This window comes from Loxodonta africana, chromosome 1, assembly GCF_030014295.1.
Source record: "Loxodonta africana isolate mLoxAfr1 chromosome 1, mLoxAfr1.hap2, whole genome shotgun sequence".
NCBI lineage: Eukaryota > Metazoa > Chordata > Mammalia > Proboscidea > Elephantidae > Loxodonta > Loxodonta africana.
This window is the reverse complement of record NC_087342.1, coordinates 171,679,216-171,703,699: the sequence shown is the minus strand read 5'-3', so window position 1 is coordinate 171,703,699 and position 24,484 is coordinate 171,679,216. Positions and strand designations below refer to the sequence as shown.

General features: G+C 40.0%; 1 protein-coding gene across 11 annotated transcripts in view; it reads left to right on the top strand.

Annotated features, from left to right (window-relative positions):
- Window positions 1–24,484, top strand: part of SCML4 (Scm polycomb group protein like 4) — a 153,970-nt gene that overhangs the window by 10,211 nt on the left and 119,275 nt on the right. For 7 of the 11 annotated variants that reach the window (XR_010322550.1, XR_010322551.1, XM_023543052.2 and 4 more), the window contains exon 2: window positions 8,522–8,671. The exons of the other annotated variants lie outside the window; for them this stretch is intronic. Coding sequence is in view for 4 of the 7 variants with exons in the window: in XM_023543052.2 (XP_023398820.2) it covers window positions 8,635–8,671 (37 nt within the window). In the remaining 3 variants the exon portion in view is untranslated. The remainder of the gene's footprint in view (window positions 1–8,521; window positions 8,672–24,484) is intronic. 11 annotated transcript variants of the gene reach the window in all.

The following is a 24,484-nucleotide window of genomic DNA, read 5'->3' as shown; positions in this document are numbered from 1 at the left end:
CCTGATAGGGAACACAACAGAGAATCCCCGATGGAGCAGGAGAACAGTGGGATGCAGACCTCAAATTCTCATAAAACGACCAGAATTAATGGCCTGACTGAGACTAGAAGGACCCCAGAGGTCATGGTCCTAGACCCTTTGTTAGCCCAAGACTGGAACCATTCCCAAAGCTAAGTCTTTAAACAGGGATTGGACTGGACTATAAGACAGAAAATGATTCTGGTGAGGAGTGAGCTTCTTGGCTCAAGTAGACACATGAGGTTATGTGGGCAGCTCCTGTCTGGAGGTGAAATGAAAAGGCAAAGAGGGACAGGAGCTGGTTGAATGGACAGGGGGAATACAGGGTGGAGAGGAAGAATGTGCTTTCCCATTAGGGGGAAAACAGCTAGGAGTACATAGCAAGGCGTGTGTAAGTTTTTGTATGAGAGACTGACTTGATTTGTAAAATTTAACTTAAAGCATGATAAACAAACAAACTCTGGTTATGTTTTTAAGCACCTAGTTGAGCACTTAACTGTTTGTGCCATCCAGAGACTTCCAAAATGGAACAACTCTTGGTAAAGTTCTGAACAAAATACAGAACAGTCTTCCTTGATTTACATAATAAATGCATTCCTGGGAAATAAAGTACATGTTATAGCTGAGTAAAAATACATTGTGTCTATATGTAACATGAGCTTAGTTCTGTGTTGAGATCATTACAAGTGGGATTTTCACCTTCATGACTATATGGCGAGATGATGATTCACTGTGCATGATTGCTGGTGCATCGCAGGACACCGTGCGTTCATGGTCTCTGCTCTCTAAGTGCCAGTAATGCTTGCCCCACCCCCAACATTGTACCAAATAAAACCATCCCCAGCACATTTCCAAAATGCCCCTCTGCAGGGAATGTTAGCAGGATGGATGAGCACCTGTGGATTAGAGCATACCAACCTGCACTCATTTTATTCTCTGGTGCAATGGTTAAGTATTTGGCTGTTAACTGAAGGATCAGTGGTTTAAACCCATTGGCAGCTCCTCAGGAGAAAATCCTGGAAATCTGCTCCTTTAAAGATTACGGCCTAGAAAACCTTATGGGTCAGTTCTCTGTCATATAGGGTCACTATTAGTTGGAATTAACTCCACAGCAGACAACAACAAAAACAACATCTCCCCAACACCTGGTGAGTTACGGCTCAGCAAAAAGACGGTGCTGTTTTTCCAGTTCCCTACGTGATCACTATGCACAGCCCTCTCAGAGATCGTGGTGAGAATTTTGGAGTACCTCTGACATTCTGGGCAGGTATTTGCTAGTGAATTTCCTTTAAAAGCTACACCTTTAGGCTAAGTGAGAAGACATTTTCTATCATTTGTCTCGATCTCCTTCAGATTATGTACAGGCTTTGTCATAAATATATTGTTGTAGAGTTGGTTCTGACTCATAGCGACCCTATGTGCAACAGAATGAAACGCTGCCCAGTCCTACACCCTCCTCACAATCGTTTTTATGCTTGAGCCCCTTGTTGCAGCCACCGTGTCAATCCATCTCGTTGAGGGTCTTTCTCTCTTTTACTGATCCTCTGCTTTACCAAGCATGATGTCCTTCTCCAGAGACTCATCCCTCCTGATAACATGTCGAAAGTATGTGAGACAAAGTCTCACCATCCTTGCTTCTAAGGAGCATTCTGGCTGTACTTCTTCCAAGACAGATTTGCCCTTTCTTTTGGCAGCCCAAGATACATTCAATACTCTTAGCCAACACCATAATTCAAAGGAGTCAGTTCTTCAGTCTTCCTTATTCATTGTCTAGCTGTCACATGCATATGAGGTGATTGACAACACCATCCTTGGGTAAGGTGCATCTTAGTCTTCAAGGTGACATCTTTGCTTTTTTATACTTTAAGGAGGTCTTTTGCAGCAGATTTGCCCAATGCAATATGTCATTTGATTTCTTGACTGTTGCTTCCATGGGTGTAGATTGTGGATCCAATCATAAATACTGTATTTAAAAAAAATATCTCACTATTCCATGGGTGTGCTTTTAGTTATTAACACTTACTGAGGCAGCATAATAGTGCAGGCATTGCTGTAGGTAGCCACATGATGAGCCTGGAATGTATCATTCCATTGCACAGACAGAAAAACAGAGATTGAATGAGTTTAACCTGCTCCAGGTTGCCTCTTGTTGTGAGCTGCTGAGTCAATTCTTACTCATAGTGACCTCATATGACAGAGTAAAACTGTCCCATAGAGTTTTCTAGGCAGTAATCTTTAAGGGAGAAGATTGGCACATCTTTCTCCTGTGGAGCCACAGGGCGGGTTTGAACTACCCCAATATTTTTTTTTAATAATTTTTATTGTGCTTTAAGTGAAAGTTTACAAATCAAGTCAGTCTGTCACATATAAGCTTATATACATCTTACTCCATACTCCCACTTACTCTCCCCCTAATGAATCAGCCCTTCCAGTCTCTCCTTTCGTGACAATTTTGCCAGTTTCTAACCCTCTCTACCCTCCTATCTCCCCTCCAGACTGGAGATGCCAACACAGTCTCAAGTGTCCACCTGATACAAGTAGCTCACTCTTCATCAGCATCTCTCTCCAACCCATTGTCCAGTCCCTTCCATGTTTGATGAGTTGTCTTTGGGAATGGTTCCTGTCCTGGGCCAACAGAAGGTTTGGGGACCATGACCACCGGGATTCCTCTAGTCTCAGTCAGACCATTAAGTCTGGTCTTTTTATGAGAATTTGGGGTCTGCATCCCACTGCTCTCCCGCTCTCTCAGGGGTTTTCTGTTGTGCTCCCTGTCAGGGCAGTCATCGGTTGTGGATGGGCACCATCTAGTTCTTCTGGTCTCAGGATGATGTAAGTCTCTGGTTCATGTGGCCCTTTCTGTCTCTTGGGCTCATAGTTATCATGTGACCTTGGTGTTCTTCATTCTCCTTTGATCCAGGTGGGTTGAGACCAATTGATGCATCTTAGATGGCCGCTTGTTAACATTTAAGACCCCAGATGCCACATTTCAAAGTGGGATGCAGAATGTTTTCATAATAGAATTGTTTTGCCAGTTGACTTAGAAGTCCCCTTAAGCCATAGTCCCCAAACCCCTGCCCTTGCTCCGCTGACCTTGGAAGCATTCAGTTTATTGCAGAAACTTCTTTGCTTTGGTCCAGTCCAGTTGAGCTGACCTTCTGTGTATTGAGTATTGTCCTTCCCTTCACCTAAAGTAGTTCTTATCTACTAACTAATCAGTAAATAACCCTCTCCCACCCTCCCTCCCTCCCCCCTCTCGTAACCACAAAAGAATGTGTTCTTCTCAGTTTATACTATTTCTCAAGATCTTATAATAGTGGTCTTACACAATATTTGTCCTTTTGACTCTGACTCGTTTCACTCAGTATAATACCTTCCAGGTTCCTCCATGTTATGAAATGTTTCACAGATTCCTCACTGTTCTTTATCTATGTGTAGTATTCCATTGTGTGAATATACCATAATTTATTTAACCATTCATCTGTTGATGGACACCTTGGTTGCTTCCAGCTTTTTGCTATTGTAAAAAATAGCTGCAATAAACATGGGTGTGCATATATCTGTTCGTGTAAAGGCTCTTATTTCTCTAGGGTATATTCCGAGGAGTGGGATTTCTGGGTTGTATGGTAGTTCTATTTCTAACTTTTTAAGAAAACGCCAGATAGATTTCCAAAGTGGTTGTACCATTTTACATTCCCACCAGCAGTGTATAAGAGTTCCAATCTCTGCGCAGCCTCTCCAACATTTATTATTTTGTGTTTTTTGGATTAATGCCAGCCTTGTTGGAGTGAGATGGAATCTCATCGTAGTTTTAATTTGCATTTCTCTAATGGCTAATGATCGAGAGCATTTTCTCATATATCTGTTAGCTGCCTGAATATCTTCTTTAGTGAAGTGCGTGTTCATATCTTTTGCCCACTTTTTGATTGGGTCGTTTGTCTTTTTGTGGTTGAATTTTAACAGAATCATATAGATTTTAGAGATCAGGTGCTGGTCGGAGATGTCATAGCTGAAAATTCTTTCCCAGTCTGTAGGTGGTCTTTTTAGTCTTTTGGTGAAGTCTTTAGATGAGCATAGGTGTTTGATTTTTAGGAGCTCCCAGTTATCTGGTTCCTCTTCGTCATTTTTGGTAATGTTTTGTATTCTGTTTATGCCTTGTATTAGGGATCCTAAGGTTGTCCCTATTTTTTCTTCCATGATCTTTATCATTTTAGTCTTTATGTTTAGGTCTTTGATCCACTTGGAGTTAGTTTTTGTGCATGGTGTGAGGTAGGGGTCCTGTTTCATTTTTTTGCAAATGGATATCCAGTTATGCCAGCACCATTTGTTAAAAAGACTATCTTTTCCCCAATTAACTGACACTGGGCCTTTGTCAAATATCAGCTGCTCATATGTGGATGGATTTATATCTGGGTTCTCAATTCTGCTCCATTGGTCTATGTGCCTGTTGTTGTACCAGTAGCAGGCTGTTTTGATTACTGTGGCTGTATAATAGGTTCTAAAATCAGGTAGAGTGAGGCCTCCCACTTTCTTCTTCTTTTTCAGTAATGCTTTGCTTATCCGGGGCTTCTTTCCCTTCCATGTGAAGTTGACGATTTGTTTCTCCATCACCTTAAAAAATGTAATTGGAATTTGGATCGGAAGTGCATTGTATATATAGATGGCTTTTGGTAGAATAGACATTTTTACTATGTTAAGTCTTCCTATCCATGAGCAAGGTATGTTTTTCCACTTACGTAGGTCCTTTTTAGTTTCTTGCACTAGTACTTTGTAGTTTTCTTTGTATAGGTCTTTTACATCTTTGATAAGATTTATTCCTAAGTATTTTATCTTCTTGGGGGCTACTGTGAATGGTATTGATTTGGTGATTTCCTCTTCGATGTTCTTTTTGTTGATGTAGAGGAATCCAAGTGATTTTTGTATGTTTATTTTATAACCTGAGACTCTGCCAAACTCTTCTATTAGTTTCAGTAGTTTTCTGGAGGATTCCTTAGGGTTTTCTGTGTATAAGATCATGTCATCTGCAAATAGAGATAATTTTACTTCCTCCTTGCCAATCCGGATGCCCTTTATTTCTTTGTCTAGCCTAATTGCTCTGGCTAGGACCTCTAGCAGAATGTGGAATAAGAGCAGTGATAAAGGGCATCCTTGTCTGGTTCCCGTTCTCAAGGGAAATGCTTTCAGGCTCTCTCCATTTAGGGTAGTCTTGGCTGTTGGCTTCGTATAGATGCCCTTTATTAGGTTGAGGAATTTTCCTTTAATTCCTATTTTGCTGAGAGTTTTTATCATAAATGGGTATTGGACTTTGTCAAATGCGTTTTCTGCATCAATTGATAAGATCATGTGGTTTTTGTCTTTTATTTACATGGTGGATTACATTAATGGTTTTTCTAATATTAAACCAACCTTGCATACAAACACACATACCTGGTATAAATCCCACTTGGTCGTGGTGGCTTATTTTTTTGATACATTGTTGAATTCTATTGGCTAGAATTTTGTTGAGGATTTTTGCACCTATGTTCATGAGGGATATAGGTCTGTAATTTTCTTTTTTTGTGGTATCTTTACCTGGTTTTGGTATCAGGGATATGGTGGCTTCATAGAGTGAGTTAGGTAGTATTCCATCATTTTCTATGCTTTGAAATACCTTTAGTAGTAGTGGTGTTAACTCTTCTCTGAAAGTTTGGTAGAACTCTGCAGTGAAGCCGTCCGGGCCAGGGCTTTTTTTTGTTGGGAGTTTTCTGATTACCTTTTCAATCTCTTTTTTTGTTATGGGTCTATTTAGTTGTTCTACTTCTGATTGTGTTAGTTTAGGTAGGTAGTGTTTTTCTAGGAATTCATCCATTTCTTCTAGGTTTGCAAATTTGTTAGAGTACAATTTTTCGTAATAATCTGATATGATTCTTTTAATTTCAGTTGGGTCTGTTGTGATGTGGCCCATCTCATTTCTTATTTGGGTTATTTGTTTCCTTTCCTGTATTTCTTTAGTCAGTCTGGCCAATGGTTTATCAATTTTGTTAATTTTTTCAAAGAACCAGCTTTTGGCTTTGTTAATTCTTTCAATTGTTTTTCTGTTCTCTAATTCATTTAGTTCAGCTCTCTATTTTATCATTTGTTTTCTTCTGGTGCGTGATGGATTCTTTTGTTGCTCACTTTCTATTTGTTCAAGTTGTCGGGACAGTTCTCTGATTTTGGCTCTTTCTTCTTTATGTAGGTGGCATTCATCGATATATGAACTGCCAAATTTTTGATTAGCAGCTGAGTGCTTAACCATTGGACCACCAGGTCTTCTTCCAGGTCTCCTAGTAAGTGGTGTAAATGGATTCCAAATCCCAGGCCTTTGCTTTAGTATAATCTGCCTCCTGAATATGTGGTGCACTTTTATTCAGATGGGGAAACCCCGCATCTGCATGTTTTCTCTGTTTCAGTTACTTAAGAATGGAGTGGTGGAACAAAGATGGCCGCAGATTCTTTGACACTCTTTCCATAGAAAGAAGGGGCCTAGTTCACCTCTCCTTGAATCCAGGCTGTCCTACCTGACTTGTTGCTTAATATAATGCAGTGGAAGTGACATTCCAGGACTGGCATAAGAAGACTTGTAGCTCCACCTGGGTTTCTTGGAATGCTCACTCTTGGAAGCACTGAGCCACCACCTAAGAAGTGTCACTACTCTAAGCCTATCATGCTGTGAGAAGCCAAAGACACGTGAAGAAGTCCTGGAGGATGAGATTCCATGCAGAGAGAGAAAGAGGTTAGGAACACCAGGCATGTGAGAGAGGAAACTATCTTGGAAGTGGATCTTTCAGTTCCACCACCCAAGCTGATGCCATGCAGATCAGAGACGTACTACCCAGCTGAGACCTTCCTAAATTCCTGACCCACAAAATGGTGAGATATAATAAGCCACAACTACTACAATAGTTGGAGTCCCCAGGTGGTGCAAATGATTAGCGTGCTAGGCTGCTAACCTAAATGTTGGTGATTCAAGTCCACCCAGAGGTGCCTTGGGAGAAAGTGTTGGTGATCTTCTTTTGAAAAACCAGCCACTGAAATCCCTATGGAGCACAGTTCTACTCTAACACACTTGGGATCACCATGAGTTGGAATTGACTTGACTGCAACTGATTATATAGTACTTTTTAATGTATTTAATGTAACTGATAATCGGAACACACGATAAGGGCATTTTTCTATTGTGTATTATTTTTAATGCTTATAAAAGAAAGATCTTTCTGCATGCAAAGGACAGTAAGATTCACTATAAAATAAAATACAGTTCATCTCCATTTGCCAGTGATTGCTATAAGAAATAGAAGTTTTGCTTCATGGTCATCCTGTAAACCATTTCTACTCTCATCCCCCAAAGTGTGGTACAGTAACCATCAGAAATGAGTGAAGCTTTCATGTGAGATTATTATTTTAATAAATGTGTTTAATTTTATGGTTAGTTTGCATATATTCGTATTTTCAGAAATCAACACTTGATTTCCATTTATGAGTGTGGCAAAGTTTCATTTAAAAGGTACTTATTTAAATAGGCCATTTACAAATTTAAGTTAACAATAAATAAATGTGAAACGGAGGGGTGTTCAGATATAGCAAAATATTGCAAAGATTGGACCTAAAGACCTGACGTTTGGTAAGTATTGCTCTGAACTCTAGGGTGTCCCTATCTCTCTCTGATCCTGAGGATTTGAAACTGAAATTCTTGGTAGGATGGTATTGCTGAGTTCATCATAGAGACTGTGGTCCTCTGAGTCTTACCCATAATGTCTCCTGGGAAGGTTAGCCTTTAGCTTTCAGAGCAGCTTTTAGAGAATGTTCCTGCTGGTGACTAATTCTGGGTAAGTTTGAACCACCTTTCAGATTTCTGGCTGCTGTCTAGGAACTGGGCTGGGTGGGTCTAGGGAATGGAGTTTCCCAGCATTCCACACTGGCCGCCATGTGTAATGTCAGTACCTTGGGCTGCCTAGAGTTCTGCAGCTGCAGTTCATGCTTCCTGCTGTCTCCTGCATGGGGTTGTACGTCACAGAAAGCGTGGTCCTCTAGTGAGAATGTCTGCCCAGGAAGTCAGGGTCATTGGAAATTCTGTCTAGTACTTAGTGTTCAGTCTGGCTCAGTGGTGACACCGATGAAAGTGCTCAAGGAACTAGCTGTGATGTGTAAGATATGACATCATAGGAGCTATGATAGGTCCATGCCTCACAGTCACGAAGGAAATCAGACATCCTCGTGTTCCCCACCCCCTGCCCTGCCCCTGCCCCTGCCCCGGGTCCTGGTTGTTTAGATAATGCTGTGTGGTACCATCAATTTCACTAACCCACTGTCTACTGTCCATGGGTTTGTGTCCAAACTACCCCCAGAAGCAGGATTAAAAGTCTGTAGGTCAGCAGTTCATTTCTTTGACCCTTTTTACTTGAAATGCCTTGAAGAAAGGAAATCGGTGATGGGAGTGGGATTGAAGAGGTCAGTGGGATTGAAAATGGCAAATCTTTTTCTTTAGGCTGGTGCCTTTTGATGGGAGTCTTCTGGGCAGCCCTCAGTTTGCATAAAGTGCCACGAAGCAGTGTAACTGTTACCACCCTCACCCTATTTTCAGCTGTCTGAGAGACAAGGATGGAAGTATCTACCCTATACAACAAGACTCTGACTGGTAGGACGACGGAGAGGGGGAGGGATGAGTTGATTTAGAAATAATGGGAGAAACACAAAATGCAATAATGAAAAGCAAGTTCAGAAAAAAGGATTTGTATTTATTTTGGTTATATATCTTTAGGATGAAAATAGTGGTGATCGGTTTCCTGTGTTAAAGAAGAAAATGTATTCATAGTGCTTATCTTAACATTTCATCCAAAGGTTTTTATCTATTTTCCTATAAACTATTATCTTAGTTTCCTAGTGCTGCTGTAACACAAATACCACAAGTGGGTGGCTTTAAAGAACTAAGTTCTGGAGGCTAGAAGTCCAAATCAGGGTCTTGGCCATGTTGATCCCTTTCTCGTGGGTAGGTAGTCCCTGGAGTTCTTTGGTTCTTTCACTTGTGATGATCCTCATGTAGTATCCGTCCATCCACTACCTCCATGTGTTCTTTGTGTAACTTGGAAGTGATTAGATTCAGAATTCACCCCACTCAGATATGATCTAAGTAACATAACAAAAAAAAAACCCTATTTCCAAACAGAATTACATCCACAGGTACAGTGGCTAGGATTCCAACACACATTTGGGTGGGGGGACATAATTTAATCCATGACGGCTGTCGATGGTAAATGTGCCTCACAATGGTTTGTTATGACTTAGCAAACACCTACATTTTTTTAAATTTTAGGCTAGTCACATTTCTGCTGCACTCATTCCTGATGATGGAGAGATGTACTTCACAAAGGTCCCAACTCTTCCCCCAGAGCAGAGGAGACAGTCTGGTGTCCTCAGCTCCTTTTTAAAGGGTATCTGGAACTCCACACCAACATCTACCTCTACCCCAGGGCAGTGCAAGCTCATGAAGACCATAAAATTGATGAAAGCAAGCATCTAGGGACATTCTGAAAGAGCTGATCTAACACCCCAGGGCGTGTGCTTGCTGATGCGGCTCCCAGTGTGCACTTACCTCTCCCAGCAGGACCCAAGACCCTCCAGTGGTCAGGATACGTCCTAAGATGCTTTGTGCACCAGTCAAGAGGGGAAGTCTTGAGGGCAAGAATTCTACTTGAGTGAAAATTATTAATCTAATTTTTATTCTTTCAACTTGTTTTTCTTGAACTCGTCAACCTGGAATTTCCTTCCAATTCTTGACAGGTTAACCTGTTGAAAATGAACAATAATTATTGTGGCCTGGATTTTAAAATTCTGGTGTTTGGAGGCATTCTATTGCATTCTGTGAGGTAGTTAACAAGTTTCATTGCAAGGATACTGGGGTGCCATAACTGAAATGTCTAGTTGCAGAGTCAATGACAGTGGCAGGGTTAGGACAAAGTCCTGCATTCTGGAATTCCAGGGCAGAGCCATTGTCAACTTCAGGCCAAGAAGCTTACTTAAACCCAAATCTGAACCAGTTGCTTTTGAGTCAACTCTGACTCATGGCGACTCCCTGGGTGTCAGAGTAGAACTGTGCTCCATAGGGTTTTCAATGGCTGATTTTTCAGAAGTAGTTAGATTGCCAGGCCTTTCTTCTGAGGCAACTCCAGGTGGACTCAAACCTCCAACCTTGTGGATAGCAGCTGAGAGTGTTAACTGTTTGCACCATCCAGGTACGCTGAAGCTTTTTTAGACACCCTTATTATAGGATGGGCAAGATGTGATGATCGAGCATGGAGAAGTTTGAAAATACATTGCTTATAAATTATGAGTCAAACACTCTTCTAATTCACACTTGGTAGCATGTGTTGAGTTCTGTCCTAGCCTGTCACAGTCTTGGGGAATATCCCAGGCATCGGGAGGAAGACAAGGACAGCCAACTTGCCTCAAGGCCAGGGGCTTTCCTTTGGGCTTTGTTGGTGACTTTCTTTATCCATATGCCACCTGATGCCCCCTGGCTGTAGAGTTCCAGTTGATTCTGGGCCCTGGTGTGGCAGGCAGTGTTGGGAGCACTGTTGTGAGAGCAGTGAGCCAGTGCCCATCACTTTGGGTTCTTTACCTGATAGTGATGGTTGCCTCCCTTCTGCACACCACCCAGGGTTGAGGCATCAAGACTGTCCTGCGAGTCTTACAGGACAGAAGCCAATCCCTGCAGTGACTAGGGCCTGGGCTCTGCTTATCAGGCAGGAACGCCCTCTGCTGGTTCACTGCCTCTTTTCCACTGACCACGTGAGCATGGTGCCTAGCATAGAGAGGTGCCCCATATACTTTTTTGGGTGGGTCAATCCGTCTATGGGCAGAGAGGGGATTGGATGATTATGTGAGGATGTTATGTACCCAGAGGCTTGCTTGGTTAGACCCCTGGTTTCCAGGTTGGCATATCAACTGTTTTATTGGACATCTCCACCTACTTGTTCCACAGGCATCCTACACTCAACATTTCTAAAACTGAGCTCATCCTTTTTCCTCTTCTCCACATCTTCTCCTTCTCTTTTATCGTCTTTGTCAAATTATTGTTTCCCCAGCTTTCCAAGCTAATCTCAAACTCTTCTCACTCCATACCCTCAAAATGGAAACCAGTCCTAACTGATGTTTCTTCTGAAAGATTCTCCTATGTTCATCTCTTCCTCCATCCCTCTCTGTTACCCTCACTCATGCCCTCATTAGCACCTTCACCTGGACTGTAGTGATGGCTTTCTGCCCAGCCACTCTGCCTGTATCTCCACTCCCTTCAGTACACTCCATGCGTTGAACCAAGGTTATCTTTGTAAGACATGGATCTGTTCTAGTCATTTGTTTAAAAATCTCTGATGGATTCTATTGCTTACACTAATGCTTGCCAAACTTTTTGACTGTGTTTTCCATTATAACAATTCTTGAGGACAAATCTCTGACACGTGTATATTTGTAAATTATGTACCTACTACTATATTAATACATTAAAACAAAAATCCATTGCCATTGAGTTGATTTCATCATGGCAACTCCATATGTTGCAGAATACTGCTGTATAGGGTTTTCATGGCTGTGACCTTTACAGAAACAGGTTGCCAGGGCTTTCTTCTATGGCACCACTGGGTGGGTTTGAACTGTGAGCCTTCAGGTTAGTAGTAGAGTGCAAACTGCTTATACCACCTAGGGACTTCATTAATATATTACATAAATTTAAAAAAAAAAACACAAAAAAGGGAATTAAAAAAAAAGCCACATGAGCATTTTCCCCTTCCCCAGACATTCTCAAAGCCTTTGTGTTTTTTCACTTTCCGTTCTGGTGTCCTGGAATTCTCTTCCTTCACTTCTTCATGTGATGAGTCCTAGGTGTCCTTCAAGACAATGTTTGTACTTCACATCATGACCCTCCCCATGACTTCCCCTGTGCCATCTTTATACGCAGCATTTAAATCCTTAGCCTTCTCTTAAAGGAGCCCTGGTGTTGCAGTGGTTAAGTGCTTGGCTGCTAACTGAAAGGGTTGCAGTTCAGATCCATCCAGGGGCTCTGTGGGAGAACGACCTGATTCCACAAAAATTGTAGTCGAGACACTCCTATGAGGCAGTTCTACTTTGTTGCATGGGCTGCTATGAGTCGGAGTCAATTTGATGGCACCTAACTATAACAATACAACAACAAAGATCAAAGCCTTCCATGGATTACACCTTAACATAAAGAAAACAAAAATCCTTACAAGTGGACCAGTAAGCAACATCATGATAAACAGAGAAAATATTGAAGTTGTCAAGGGTTTCATTTTACTTGGACCCACGATCAATGTCCATGGAAATGTTGTTGTTAGGTGCTGTCAAGTCAGTTCCAACTCATAGCAACCCTCTGCACAACAGAACGAGACACTGCCTGGTCCTGCGCCATCCTTACAATCGTTGTTATTCTTGAGCCCATTGTTGCAGCCACTGTGTCAATCTACCTTGTTAAGGGTCTTCCTTTTTTCCAATGACCCTGTACTCTGCGAAGTGTGATGTCCTTCTCCAGGGACTGATCCTTCCTGACAAAATGTCCAAAATATGTAAGACGCAGTCTCGCCATCCTTGCTTCTAAGGAGCATTCTGGTTGCACTTTTTCCAAGACAGATTTGTTCGTTCTTTTGGCAGTCCATGGTATATTCAATATTCTTCGCCAACACCATGATTCAAAGGCATCAATTCTTCCTTGGTCTTCCTTATTCATTGTCCAGATTTCACATGCACATGATGCAGTTGAAAATACCATGGCTTGGGTTAGGCTCACTTTAATCTTCAAGGTGACACCTTTGCTTTTCAACACTTTAAAGAGGTCCTTTGCAGCAGATTTGCCCAAGGCAATACATCTTTTGATTTCTTGATTGCTGCTTCCATGGCTGTTGATTGTGGATCAAAGTAAAATGAAATCCTTGACAACTTCAATCTTTTCTCCATTTCTCATGATGTTGCTCATTGGTCCAGTTGTGAGGATTTTTGTTTTCTTTATGTTGAGGTGCAATCCATACTGAAGCCTATGGTCTTTGATCTTCATTAGTAAGTGCTTCAAGTCCTCTTCACTTTCAGCAAGCAAGGTTGTGTCATCTGCATAACGCAGGTTGTTAATGAGTCTTTCCCAATCCTGATGCCCAGTTCTTCTTCATATAGTCCAGCTTTTCGGATTATTTGCTCAGCATACAGATTGAATAGGTATGGTAAAAGGATACAATCCTGTTGTGTACCTTTCCCGACTTTAAACCACTCAGTATCCCCTTGTTCTGTCCGAACAACTGCCTCTTCATCTGTGTACAGATTCCTCATGAGCACAATTAAGTGTTCTGGAATTCCCATTCTTCACAGTGTTATCCATACTTTGTTATGATCCACACAGTTGAATGCCTTTCCATAGTCAGTAAAACACAGGTACACATCCTTCTCGTACTCTCTGCTTTCAGCCACGATCCATCTGGCATTAGCAATGATATCTCTGGTTCCACATTCTCTTCTGGATCAGGCCTGAATTTCTGGCAGTTCCCTGTCGATATACTGCTGCAGCCGCTTTTGAATGATCTTCAGCAAAATTTTGCTTGCATGTGATATTAACGATATTGTTCTGTAATTTCCACATTCGGTTGGATCGCCTTTCTTGGGAATAGGCATAAATATAGATATTTTCCAGTTGGTTGGCCAGGAAGCTATCTTCCATATTTCTTGGCTTAGATGAGTGAACACTGCATTCATTTGTTGAAACATCTCACTTGATATTCCATCAATTCCTGGAGCCTTGTTTTTCACCAATGCCTTCAGTGCAGCTTGGACTTAGTCCTTCAGTACCACGGGTTCCTGATCATATGCTACCTCCTGAAATGGTTGAACTTCAACTAGTTATTTTTGGTATAATGACTCTGTGTATTCCTTCCATCTTCTTTTGATGCTTCCTGCATCATTTAATATTTTCCTCATAGAATCCTTCACTATTGCAACTCGAGGCCTGAATTTTTTCTTCAGTTCTTTCAGCTTGAGAAACACCGAGTGTGTTCTTCCCTTCTGGTTTTCCATCTCCAGCTCTTTGCACACGTCTATATAATACTTTACTTTGTCTTCACTAGGAACCCTTTGAAATCTTCTGTTCAGTTCTTTTACTTCATCGTTTCTTCCTTTTGCTTTAGCCGCTTGACATTCAAGAGCAAGTTTCAGAGTCTCCTTTGACATCCATCTTGGTCTTTTCTTTCTTTCCTATCTTTTCCTAAAGACCCCTTGCTTTCTTCATGTATGATGTCCCTGATGTCATTCCACAACTTGTCTGGTCTTTGGTCATTAGTGTTCAAGGCATCAAATCTATTCTTTTTAATTAATTTTTACTGTGCTTTTAGTGAAAGTTTACAAATCAAATTAGTCTCTCATACAAAAATTTATATTAAAAAAAACAAGCCAAACCCAGTGCCATCGAGTCGATTCCAACTCATAGCGACCCTATAGGACAGAGTAGAACTGCTCCATAGAGTTTCCAAGGAGCACCTGGCAGATTCAAACTGCCCCACTATATACTCCTAATTGCTCTCCCACCAATGAGAGAGCACACTCCTTCCCTCTGCTCTCCATTTTCAAGTCCATTTGGTCAGCTTCTGGCCCCCTCTGCCTTCTCACCTTCTCACCAGACAGGAGATGCCAACATGGTCTTATGTGTCTACTTGATCCAAGAAGCTCATTCTTCACCAGTATGATTTTCTATCCCATAGTCCAGCCCAATCCCTATCTGAAGAGTTGGCTGTGGGAATGGTTCCTATCTTGGGCTAACAGAAGGTCTGGGAACCATGACCTCTGGGGTCCTTCTAGTCTCAGTCAGACCATTAAGTCTTGTCTTTTTACGAGAATTTGGGGTCTGCATCCCACTGCTCTCCTGCTCTCTCAGGGATTTTCTGTTGTGTTCCCCGTCAGGGGAGTCATGGGTTGTAGCCGGGTACCATCTGGTTCTTTGGGTCTCAGGTAGATGGAGTTTCTGGTTAATGTGGTCCTTTCTGTCTCTTGGGCTCATAATTACCTTGTGTCTCTGGTGTTCTTCATTCTCCTTTGTTCCAGGTGGGTTGAGACCAGCTGATACATCTTAGAGGGCTGCTTGCTAGTGTTTAAGACCCCAGACACCACTCTCCAAAGTGGGATGCAGAATGTTTTCTTAATAGATTTTATTATGCCAATTGACTTAGATGTCCCCGGAAACCATGGTCCCCAAACCCCTGCTCCTGTTACGCTGGCCTTCGAAGCGTTCAGTTTATTCAGGAAACTTCTTTGCTTTTGGTTCAGTCCAGTTGTGCTGACCTCTCCTGTATTGTGTGCTGTCTTTCCCTTCACCTATAATAGTACTTATCTAGTATCTAGTTAGTGAAAACCCCTCTCCCTCCCTCCTCTCATAACCATCAAAGAATATTTTCTTCTCAGTTTAAACTATTTCTCAAGTTCTTATAATAGTGGTCTTATACAATATTTGTCCTTTTGCAACAGACTAATTTCACTCAGCAAATGTCTTCCAGATTCCTCCATGTTATGAAATGTTTCACGGATTCATCATTGCTCTTTATCGATGCATAGTATTCCATTGTGTGAATATACCATAATTTCTTTATCCATTCATCCGTTGACGGGCAGCTTGGTTGCTTCCATCTCTTTTGCTATTGTAAACAGTCCTGCAATGACCATGAGTGTGCATATATCCGTTCGTGCAAAGGCTTTTATTCTCTAGGATATATTCCAAGGAGAGGGATTGTTGGATTGTATGGTAGTTCTATTTCCAGTTTTTTAAGGAAATGCCAAATCGATTTTCAAAATGGTTGTACCATTTTACATTCGCACCAGCAGTGTATAAGAGTTTCAGTCTCTTAACAACCTCTCCAACATTTATTATTTCGTGTTTTGGGGTGAGATGGAATCACACTGTGGCTTGATTTGCATTTCTCTAATGGCTAATGATCGTGAGCATTTCCTCATGTATCTGTTAGCTACCTGAATGTCTTCTTTAGTGAAGTGACTGTTCATATCTTTTGCCCATTTTTTAATTGGGTTATTTGTCTTTTTGTAGTTGAGTTTTTGCAGTATCATGTAGATTTTAGAGATCAGATGCTGATCAGAAATGTCATAGCTAAAAACTTTTTCCCGGTCTGTAGGTAATCCTTTCACTCTTTTGGTGAAGTCTTTGGATGAGCACAGGTGTTTGATTTTTAGAAGCTGCCAGTTATCTAGTTTCTCTTCTGCATTGTTAGTAATGTTTGTATACTGTTTATGCCATGTATTAGGGCTCCTAGCATTGTCCCTATTTTTCTTCCATGGTCTATATTGTTTCAGATTTTATATTTAGGTCTTTGATCCATTCTGAGTTCATTTTTGTGCATGGTGTGAGGTATGGGTCTTGTTTCATTTTTTTGCAAATAGATATCCAATTATGCCAGCACCATTTGTTAAACAGACTGTTTTTGCCCCATTTAACTGGTTTGGGGCTTTGTCAAATATCAGCTGCTCATATGTGGATGGATTTATGTCTGGATTCTCAATTCTGTTCCATTGGTCTATCTGTTGTTGCACCAATACCAGTCTGTTTTGACTACTGTGGTGGTATGATAGGTTCTAAAATCAGGTAGTGTGAGGCCTCCCACTTTGTTCTTCTTTTTCAGTAATGCTTTACTTATCTGGGGCCTCTTTCCCTTCCATATGAAGTTGGTGACTTGTTCCTCCATCTCATTAAAAAAGGTCGTTGGAATTTGGATGGGAATTGCATTGTATTTATAGATGGCTTTTGGTAGAATAGACATTTTTACAATGTTGAGTCTTCCTATCCATGAGCAAGGTATGTTTTTCCACTTATGTAGGTCTCTTTTGGGTTCTTGCAGTAGTGGCTTGTAGTTTTCTTTGTATAGGTCTTTTACATCTCTGGTAAGATTTATTCCTATGTATTTTATTCTTTCTTTATTTTATCTTCCTGGGGCTACTGTAAATGGTATTGATTTGATGATTTCCTCCTAGGTGCTCTTTTTGTTGGTGTAGAGGAATCCAACTGATTTTTGTATGTTTATCTTGTATCCTGATACTTTGCTAAACTCTTCTATTAGTTTAAGTAGCTCCCTTGAGGATTCTTTAGGGTTTTCTGTGTATAAGATCACGTCATCTGCAAATAGAGATACTTTTACTTCTTCCTTACCAATCTGAATGCCCTTTATTTCTTTATCTAGCCTGATTGCTCTGGCTAGGACCTCCAGCATAATGTTGAATAAAATGCCACCCACTGCCATTGAGTTGATTCCAACTCATAGCAACCCTATAGGACAGAGTAGAAGTGCCCTCATAGGGTTTCCAAGGAGCACCTGGTGGATTCGAACTGACAATCTTTTGGTTAGCAGACATAGCTCTTAACCACTATGCCACCAGGATTTCTAATGTTAAATAAGAGTGGTGATAAAGGGCATTCTTGCCTAGTTCCCGTTCTCAAGGGGAATGCTTTCAGACTCTTTCCATTTAGGATGATGTTGGCTACTGGCTTTGTATAAATGCCCTTTGTTATGTTGAGGAATTTTCCTTCTATTCCTATTTTGCTGAGAGTTTTTATCACGAATGGGTGTTGAACTTTGTCAAATGCGTTTTCTGCATCAGTTGATAAAATCATGTGGTTCTTGTCTTTTGTTTTATTTATATGATGGATTACGTTAATTGTTTTTCTAATGTCGAACCATCCCTGCATACCTGGTATGAATCCCACTTGGTCATGGTGAATTATTTTTTTGATATGTTGTTGAATTCTATTGGCTAGAATTTTGTTGAGGATTTTTGCATCTAAGTTCATGAGGGTTATAGGTCTGTAATTTTCTTTTTTTGTGGTTATGGTATCAGGGATATGGTGGCTTCATAGAATGAGTTTGGGAGTATTCTGTCCTTTTCTATGCTCTGAAATACCTTTAGTAATAGTGGTGTTAACTCTTCTCTGAAAGTTTGGTAGAACTCTGCAGTGAAGCTGTCCGGGCCAAGGTTTTTTTTTTTTTTGGAGTTTTTGATGACCTTTTCAATCTCTTCTTTTGATATGGGTCTATTTAGTTGTTCTACCTCTGTTTGTGTTAGTTTAGGTAGGTAGTGTGTTTCTAGGAATTCATCCATTTCTGCTAGGTTTTCAAATTGTTACATTACAATTTTCATGGTAATCTGATATGATTCTTTTAATTTAATTTGGGTCTGTTGTAATATCGCCCATCTCATTTCTTATTGGGTTATTTGCTTCCTCTCCTGTTTTTCTTTTGTCAGTCTGGCCAGTGGTTTATCTATTTTGTTAATTTTTTCAAAGAATCAGCTTTCGGTCTTGTTAGCTCTTTCAATTGTTTTTTTGTTCTCTCATTTAATTCTGCTTTAATTTTTATTATTTGTTTTCTTCTGGTGCCTGAGGGTTTCTTTTGTTGCTCTCTTTCTATTTGTTCAAGTTATAGGGATAATTCTTTGATTTTGGCCCTTTCTTCTTTTTGGATGTGTGCATTTACTGATATAAATTGACCTCTGAGCCCTGCTTTTGCTGTGTCCTGAAGATTCTGATAGGAAGCGTTTTCATTCTCATTGGATTCTCTGAATTTCTATATTCCATCCTCAATGTCTTCTATAACCCAGTCTTTTTTGAGCAGGGAATTGTTCAGTTTCCAAATATTTGATTTCTTTTCCCTGCTTTTTCTGTTATTGATTTCTACTTTCATGGTCTTATGGTCAGAGAAGATGCTTTGTAATATTTTGATGTTTTGGATTCTGCTAAGGCTTCCTTTATGACCTTATATGTGGTCTATTCTAGAGAATGCTCCATGTGTACTAGAAAAGAAAGTATACTTGGCTGCTGTTGGGTGGACTGTTCTGTATATGTCTATGAGGTCAAGTGGGGTGATCGTGGCATTTAGATCTTCTGTGTCTTTATTGAGCTTCTTTCTGGATATCCTGTCCTTCACCAAAAGTGGTATGTTTGTAGTCTTCTGCTATAACTGTGGAGCTGTCTATCTCACTTTTCAATGCTGTTAGAGTTTGTTTTATGTATCTTGCAGCCCTGTCATTCTGTGCATGAATATTTAATATGGTTATATTCTCCTGGTATATTGTCCCTTTAATCATTATACAGTGTCCTTCCTTATCTTTTTTGGTGGATTTAACTTTAATGTTATTTTGTCAGAAATTAATATTGCCACTCCTGCTCTTTTTTGATTGTTGTTTTCTTGCTATATTTTTTTCCATCCTTTGAGTTTTAATTTGTGTCTCTAAATCTAAGGCGTGTCGCTTGTAGGCAGCATATAGCTGGATCATGTTTTTTTAAATCCATTCTGCAATTCTCTGTCTCTTTATTGGTGCATTTAGCCATTTACATTCAGAGTGATTATTGATAGGTAAGAGTTTAATGCTGTCATTTTGATGCCTTTTTTTGTGCGTTGTTGACAGTTTCGTTTTTCTATTTTTTGTGCTGAGAAGTTTTTCTTTGTAAATTGTTTTCCTCTTTTTCATTGTAGTTGAATTTTTTTTTTTTTTTGCTGGGTCTTTATGTTTATCTTGTTTTTTTATTTTGAAGTGTGGGATTGTTAGTCTTCTTTTTGGTTACCTTAATTTTACCCGTATTTTTCTAAGTTTAAACCTAACTTGTATTTCCCTATATCGCCTTGATTTCCTCTCCATATAGAAGATCGATGCCTACTTTATTTAGCCCCTCTTTATTGATTATTTTCATCTTTTATATAATGACATCACCGATTCCCTGTTTTGAGGGTTTTTTTTTAATCTTATTTTAGTTTTTTGACTTCCCTACTTGAGTTGATATCTGGTTTCTCTGCTCAGTGTTATAATATTGTGCCAATATCTGATATTATTGATTTTCTAACCTGAGAATTCCCTTTAGTATTTCTTGTAGTTTTGGTTTGGTTTTTGCAAATTCCCTAAGCTTGTGTTTATCTGTAAATGTGTTAATTTCACCTTCATATTTGAGAGACAGTTTTGCTGGATATATGATTCTTGACTGTGAATTTTTCTCCTTCAGTGTTCTACATATGTCATCCCATTGCCTTCTTGCCTGCATGGTTTCTGCGAGTAGTCCGAAGTTATTCTTATTGATTCTCCTTTGTAGGTGACTTTTCACTTATCCCTGGGAGCTCCTAAAATTTTCTCTTTATCTTTGGGTTTGGCAAGTTTGGTGATAATATGTCTTTTTTTTTTTTTTTAATAACTTCTATTAAGCTTCAAGTGAACGTTTACAAATCCAATCAGTCTGTCACATATAAGTTTACATACATCTCACTCCCTACTCCCACTTGCTCTCCCCCTATTGAGTCAGCCCTTTCAGTCTCTCCTTTCTTGACAATTTTGCCGGCTTCCCTCTCTCTCTATCCTCCCATCCCCCCTCCAGACAAGAGTTGCCAACACAATCTCAAGTGTCCACCTGATATAATTAGCTCACTCTTCATCAGCGTCTCTCTCCCACCCGCTGACCAGTCCCTTTCATGTCTGATGAGTTGTCTTTGGGGATGGTTCCTGTCCTGTGTCAACAGAAGGTCTGGGGAGCATGGCCGCCAGGATTCCTCCAGTCTCAGTCAGACCATTAAGTTTGGTCTTTTTATGAGAATTTGGGGTCTGTATTCCACTGATCTCCTGCTCCCTCAGGGGTCCTCTGCTGTGCTCCCTGTCAGGGCAGTCATCGATTGTGGCCGGGCACCAACTAGTTCTTCTGGTCTCAGGATGATGTAGGTCTCTGGTTCATGTGGCCCTTTCTGTCTCTTGGGCTCTTAGTTGTCGTGTGGCCTTGGTGTTCTTCATTTTCCTTTGCTCCAGGTGGGTTGAGACCAATTGCTGCATCTTAGATGGCCGCTTGTTAGCATTTAAGACCCCAGACGCCACATTTCAAAGTGGGATGCACAATGATTTCATAATAGAATGATTTTGCCAATTGACTTAGAAGTCCCCTCAAACCATGTTCCCCAGACCCCCGCACTTGCTCCGCTGACCTTTGAAGCATTCATTTTATCCCGGAAACTTCTTTGCTTTTGGTCCAGTCCAATTGAGCTGACCTTCCATGTATTGAGTGTTGTCTTTCCCTTCACCCAAAGCAGTTCTGATCTACTGATTAATCAATAAAAAACCCTCTCCCACCCTCCCTCCCTCCCCCCCCCGTAACCACAAAAGTATGTGTTCTTCTCAGGTTTACTATTTCTCAAGATCTTATAATAGTGGTCTTATACAATATTTGTCCTTTTGCCTCTGACTAATTTCGCTCAGCATAATGCCTTCCAGGTTCCTCCATGTTATGAAATGTTTCAGAGATTCGTCACTGTTCTTTATCGATGCGTAGTATTCCATTGTGTGAATATACCACAATATATTTACCCATTCATCCGTTGATGGACACCTTGGTTGCTTCCAACTTTTTGCTATTGTAAACAGAGCTGCAATAAACATGGGTGTGCATATATCTGTTTGTATGAAAGCTCTTGTATCTCTAGGGTATATTCCTAGGAGTGGGATTTCTGGGTTGTATGGTAGTTCTATTTCTAACTGTTTAAGATAACGCCAGATAGATTTCCAAAGTGGTTGTACCATTTTACATTCCCACCAGCAGTGTATGAGAGTTCCAATCTCTCTGCAGCACAGCCTCTCCAACATTTATTATTTTGTGTTTTTTGGATTAATGCCAGCCTTGCTGGTGTGAGATGGAATCTCATCGTAGTTTTAATTTGCATTTCTCTAATGGCTAATGATCGAGAGCATTTTCTCATGTATCTGTTGGCTGCCTGAATATCGTCTTTAGTGAAATGTGTGTTCATATCCTTTGCCCACTTCTTGATTGGGTTGTTTGTCTTTTTGTGGTTGAGTTTTGACAGAATCATGTAGATTTTAGAGATCAGGCGCTGGTCGGAGATGTCATAGCTGAAAATTCTTTCCCAATCTGTAGGTGGTCTTTTTACTGTTTTGGAGAAGTCTTTAGATGAGCATAGGTGTTTGATTTTTAGGAGCTCCCAGTTATCGGGTTTCTCTTCATCATTTTTGGTAATGTTTTGTATTCTGTTTATACCTTGTATTAGGGCTCCTAGGGTTGTCCCAATTTTTTCTTCCATGATCTTTATCGTTTTAGTCTTTATGTTTAGGTCTTTGATCCACTTGGAGTTAGTTTTTGTGCATGGTGTGAGGTATGGGTCCTGTTTCATTTTTTTGCAAATGAATATCCAGTTATGCCAGCACCATTTGTTAAAAGGCTATCTTTTCCCCAGTTAATTGACACTGGTCCTTTGTCAAATATCAGCTGCTCATATGTGGATGGATCTATGTCTGGGTTCTCAATTCTGTTCCATTGGTCTATGTGTCTGTTGTTGTACCAATACCAGGCTGTTTTGACTACTGTGGCTGTATAATAGGTTCTGAAGTCAGGTAAGGTGAGGCCTCCCACTTTCTTCTTCTTTTTCAGTAGTGCTTTGCTTATCCGGGGCTTCTTTCCCTTCCATATGAAATTGGTGATTTGTTTCTCTATCCCCTTAAAATATGACATTGGAATTTGGATCGGAAGTGCGTTAAATGTATAGATGGCTTTTGGTAGAATAGACATTTTTACTATGTTAAGTCTTCCTATCCATGAGCAGGGTATGTTTTTCCACTTAAGCATGTCCTTTTGAATTTCTTGTAGTAGAGCTTTGTAGTTTTCTTTGTATAGGTCTTTTACATCCTTGGTAAGATTTATTCCTAAGTATCTTATCTTCTTGGGGGCTACTGTGAATGGTATTGATTTGGTTATTTCCTCTTCGGTGTTCTTTTTGTTGATGTAGAGGAATCCAAGTGATTTTTGTATGTTTATTTTATAACCTGAGACTCTGCCAAACTCTTCTATTAGTTTCAGTAGTTTTCTGGAGGATTCCTTAGGGTTTTCTGTGTATAAGATCATGTCATCTGCCAATAGTGATAACTTTACTTCTTCCTTGCCAATCCGGATACCTTTTATTTCTTTGTCTAGCCTAATTGCCCTGGCTAAGACTTCCAGCACGATGTTGAATAAGAGCGGTGATAAAGGGCATCCTTGTCTGGTTCCCGTTCTCAAGGGAAATGCTTTCAGGTTCTCTCCATTTAGAGTGATATTGGCTGTTGGCTTTGCATAGATGCCCTTTATTATGTTGAGGAATTTTCCTTCAATTCCTATTTTGGTAAGAGTTTTTATCATAAATGGGTGTTGGACTTTGTCAAATGCCTTTTCTGCATCAATTGATAAGATCATGTGGTTTTTGTCTTTTGTTTTTTTTATGTGATGGATTACATTAATGGTTTTTCTGATATTAAAGCAGCCTTGCATACCTGGTATAAATCCCACTTGATCAGGGTGAATTATTTTTTTGATGTATTGTTGGATTCTATTGGCTAGAATTTTGTTGAGGATTTTTGCATCAATGTTCATGAGGGATATAGGTCTATAATTTTCTTTTTTTGTAATGTCTTTACCTGGTTTTGGTATCAGGGAGATGGTGGCTTCATAGAATGAGTTGGGTAGTATTTCGTCATTTTCTATGCTTTGGAATACCTTTAGTAGTAGTGGTGTTAACTCTTCTCTGAAAGTTTGGTAGAACTCTGCAGTGAAGCCGTCCGGGCCAGGGCTTTTTTTTGTTGGGAGTTTTTTGATTACCGTTTCAATCTCTTTTTTTGTTATGGGTCTATTTAGTTGTTCTACTTCTGAATGTGTTAGTTTAGGTAGGTAGCGTTTTTCTAGGAATTCATCCATTTCTTCTAGGTTTTCAAATTTGTTAGAGTACAATTTTTCATAATAATCTGAAATGATTCTTTTAATTTCATTTGGTTCTGTTGTGATGTGGTCCTTCTCATTTCTTATTCAGGTTATTTGTTTCCTTTCCTGTATTTCTTTAGTCAGTCTAGCCAATGGTTTAACAATTTTGTTAATTTTTTCAAAGAACCAGCTTTTGGATTTGTTAATTCTTTCAATTGTTTTTCTGTTCTCTAATTCATTTAGTTCAGCTCTAATTTTTATTATTTGTTTTCTTTTGGTGCCTGATGGATTCTTTTGTTGCTCAGTTTCTATCTGTTCAAGTTGTAGGGACAGTTCTCTGATTTTGGCTCTTTCTTCTTTTTGTATGTGTGCATTTATTGATATAAATTGGCCTCTGAGCACTGCTTTTGCTGTGTCCCAGAGGTTTTGATAGGAAGTATTTTCATTCTTGTTGCTTTCTATGAATTTCCTTATTCCCTCCTTGATGTCTTCTATAACCCAGTGTTTTTTCAGGAGGATGTTGTTCATTTTCCAAGTATTTGATTTCTTTTCCCTAGTTTTTCTGTTATTGATCTCTAGTTTTATTGCCTTGTGGTCTGAGAAGATGCTTTGTAATATTTCGATGTTTTGGACTCTGCAAAGGTTTGTTTTATGACCTAATATGTGGTCTATTCTAGAGAATGTTCCATGTGCGCTGGAAAA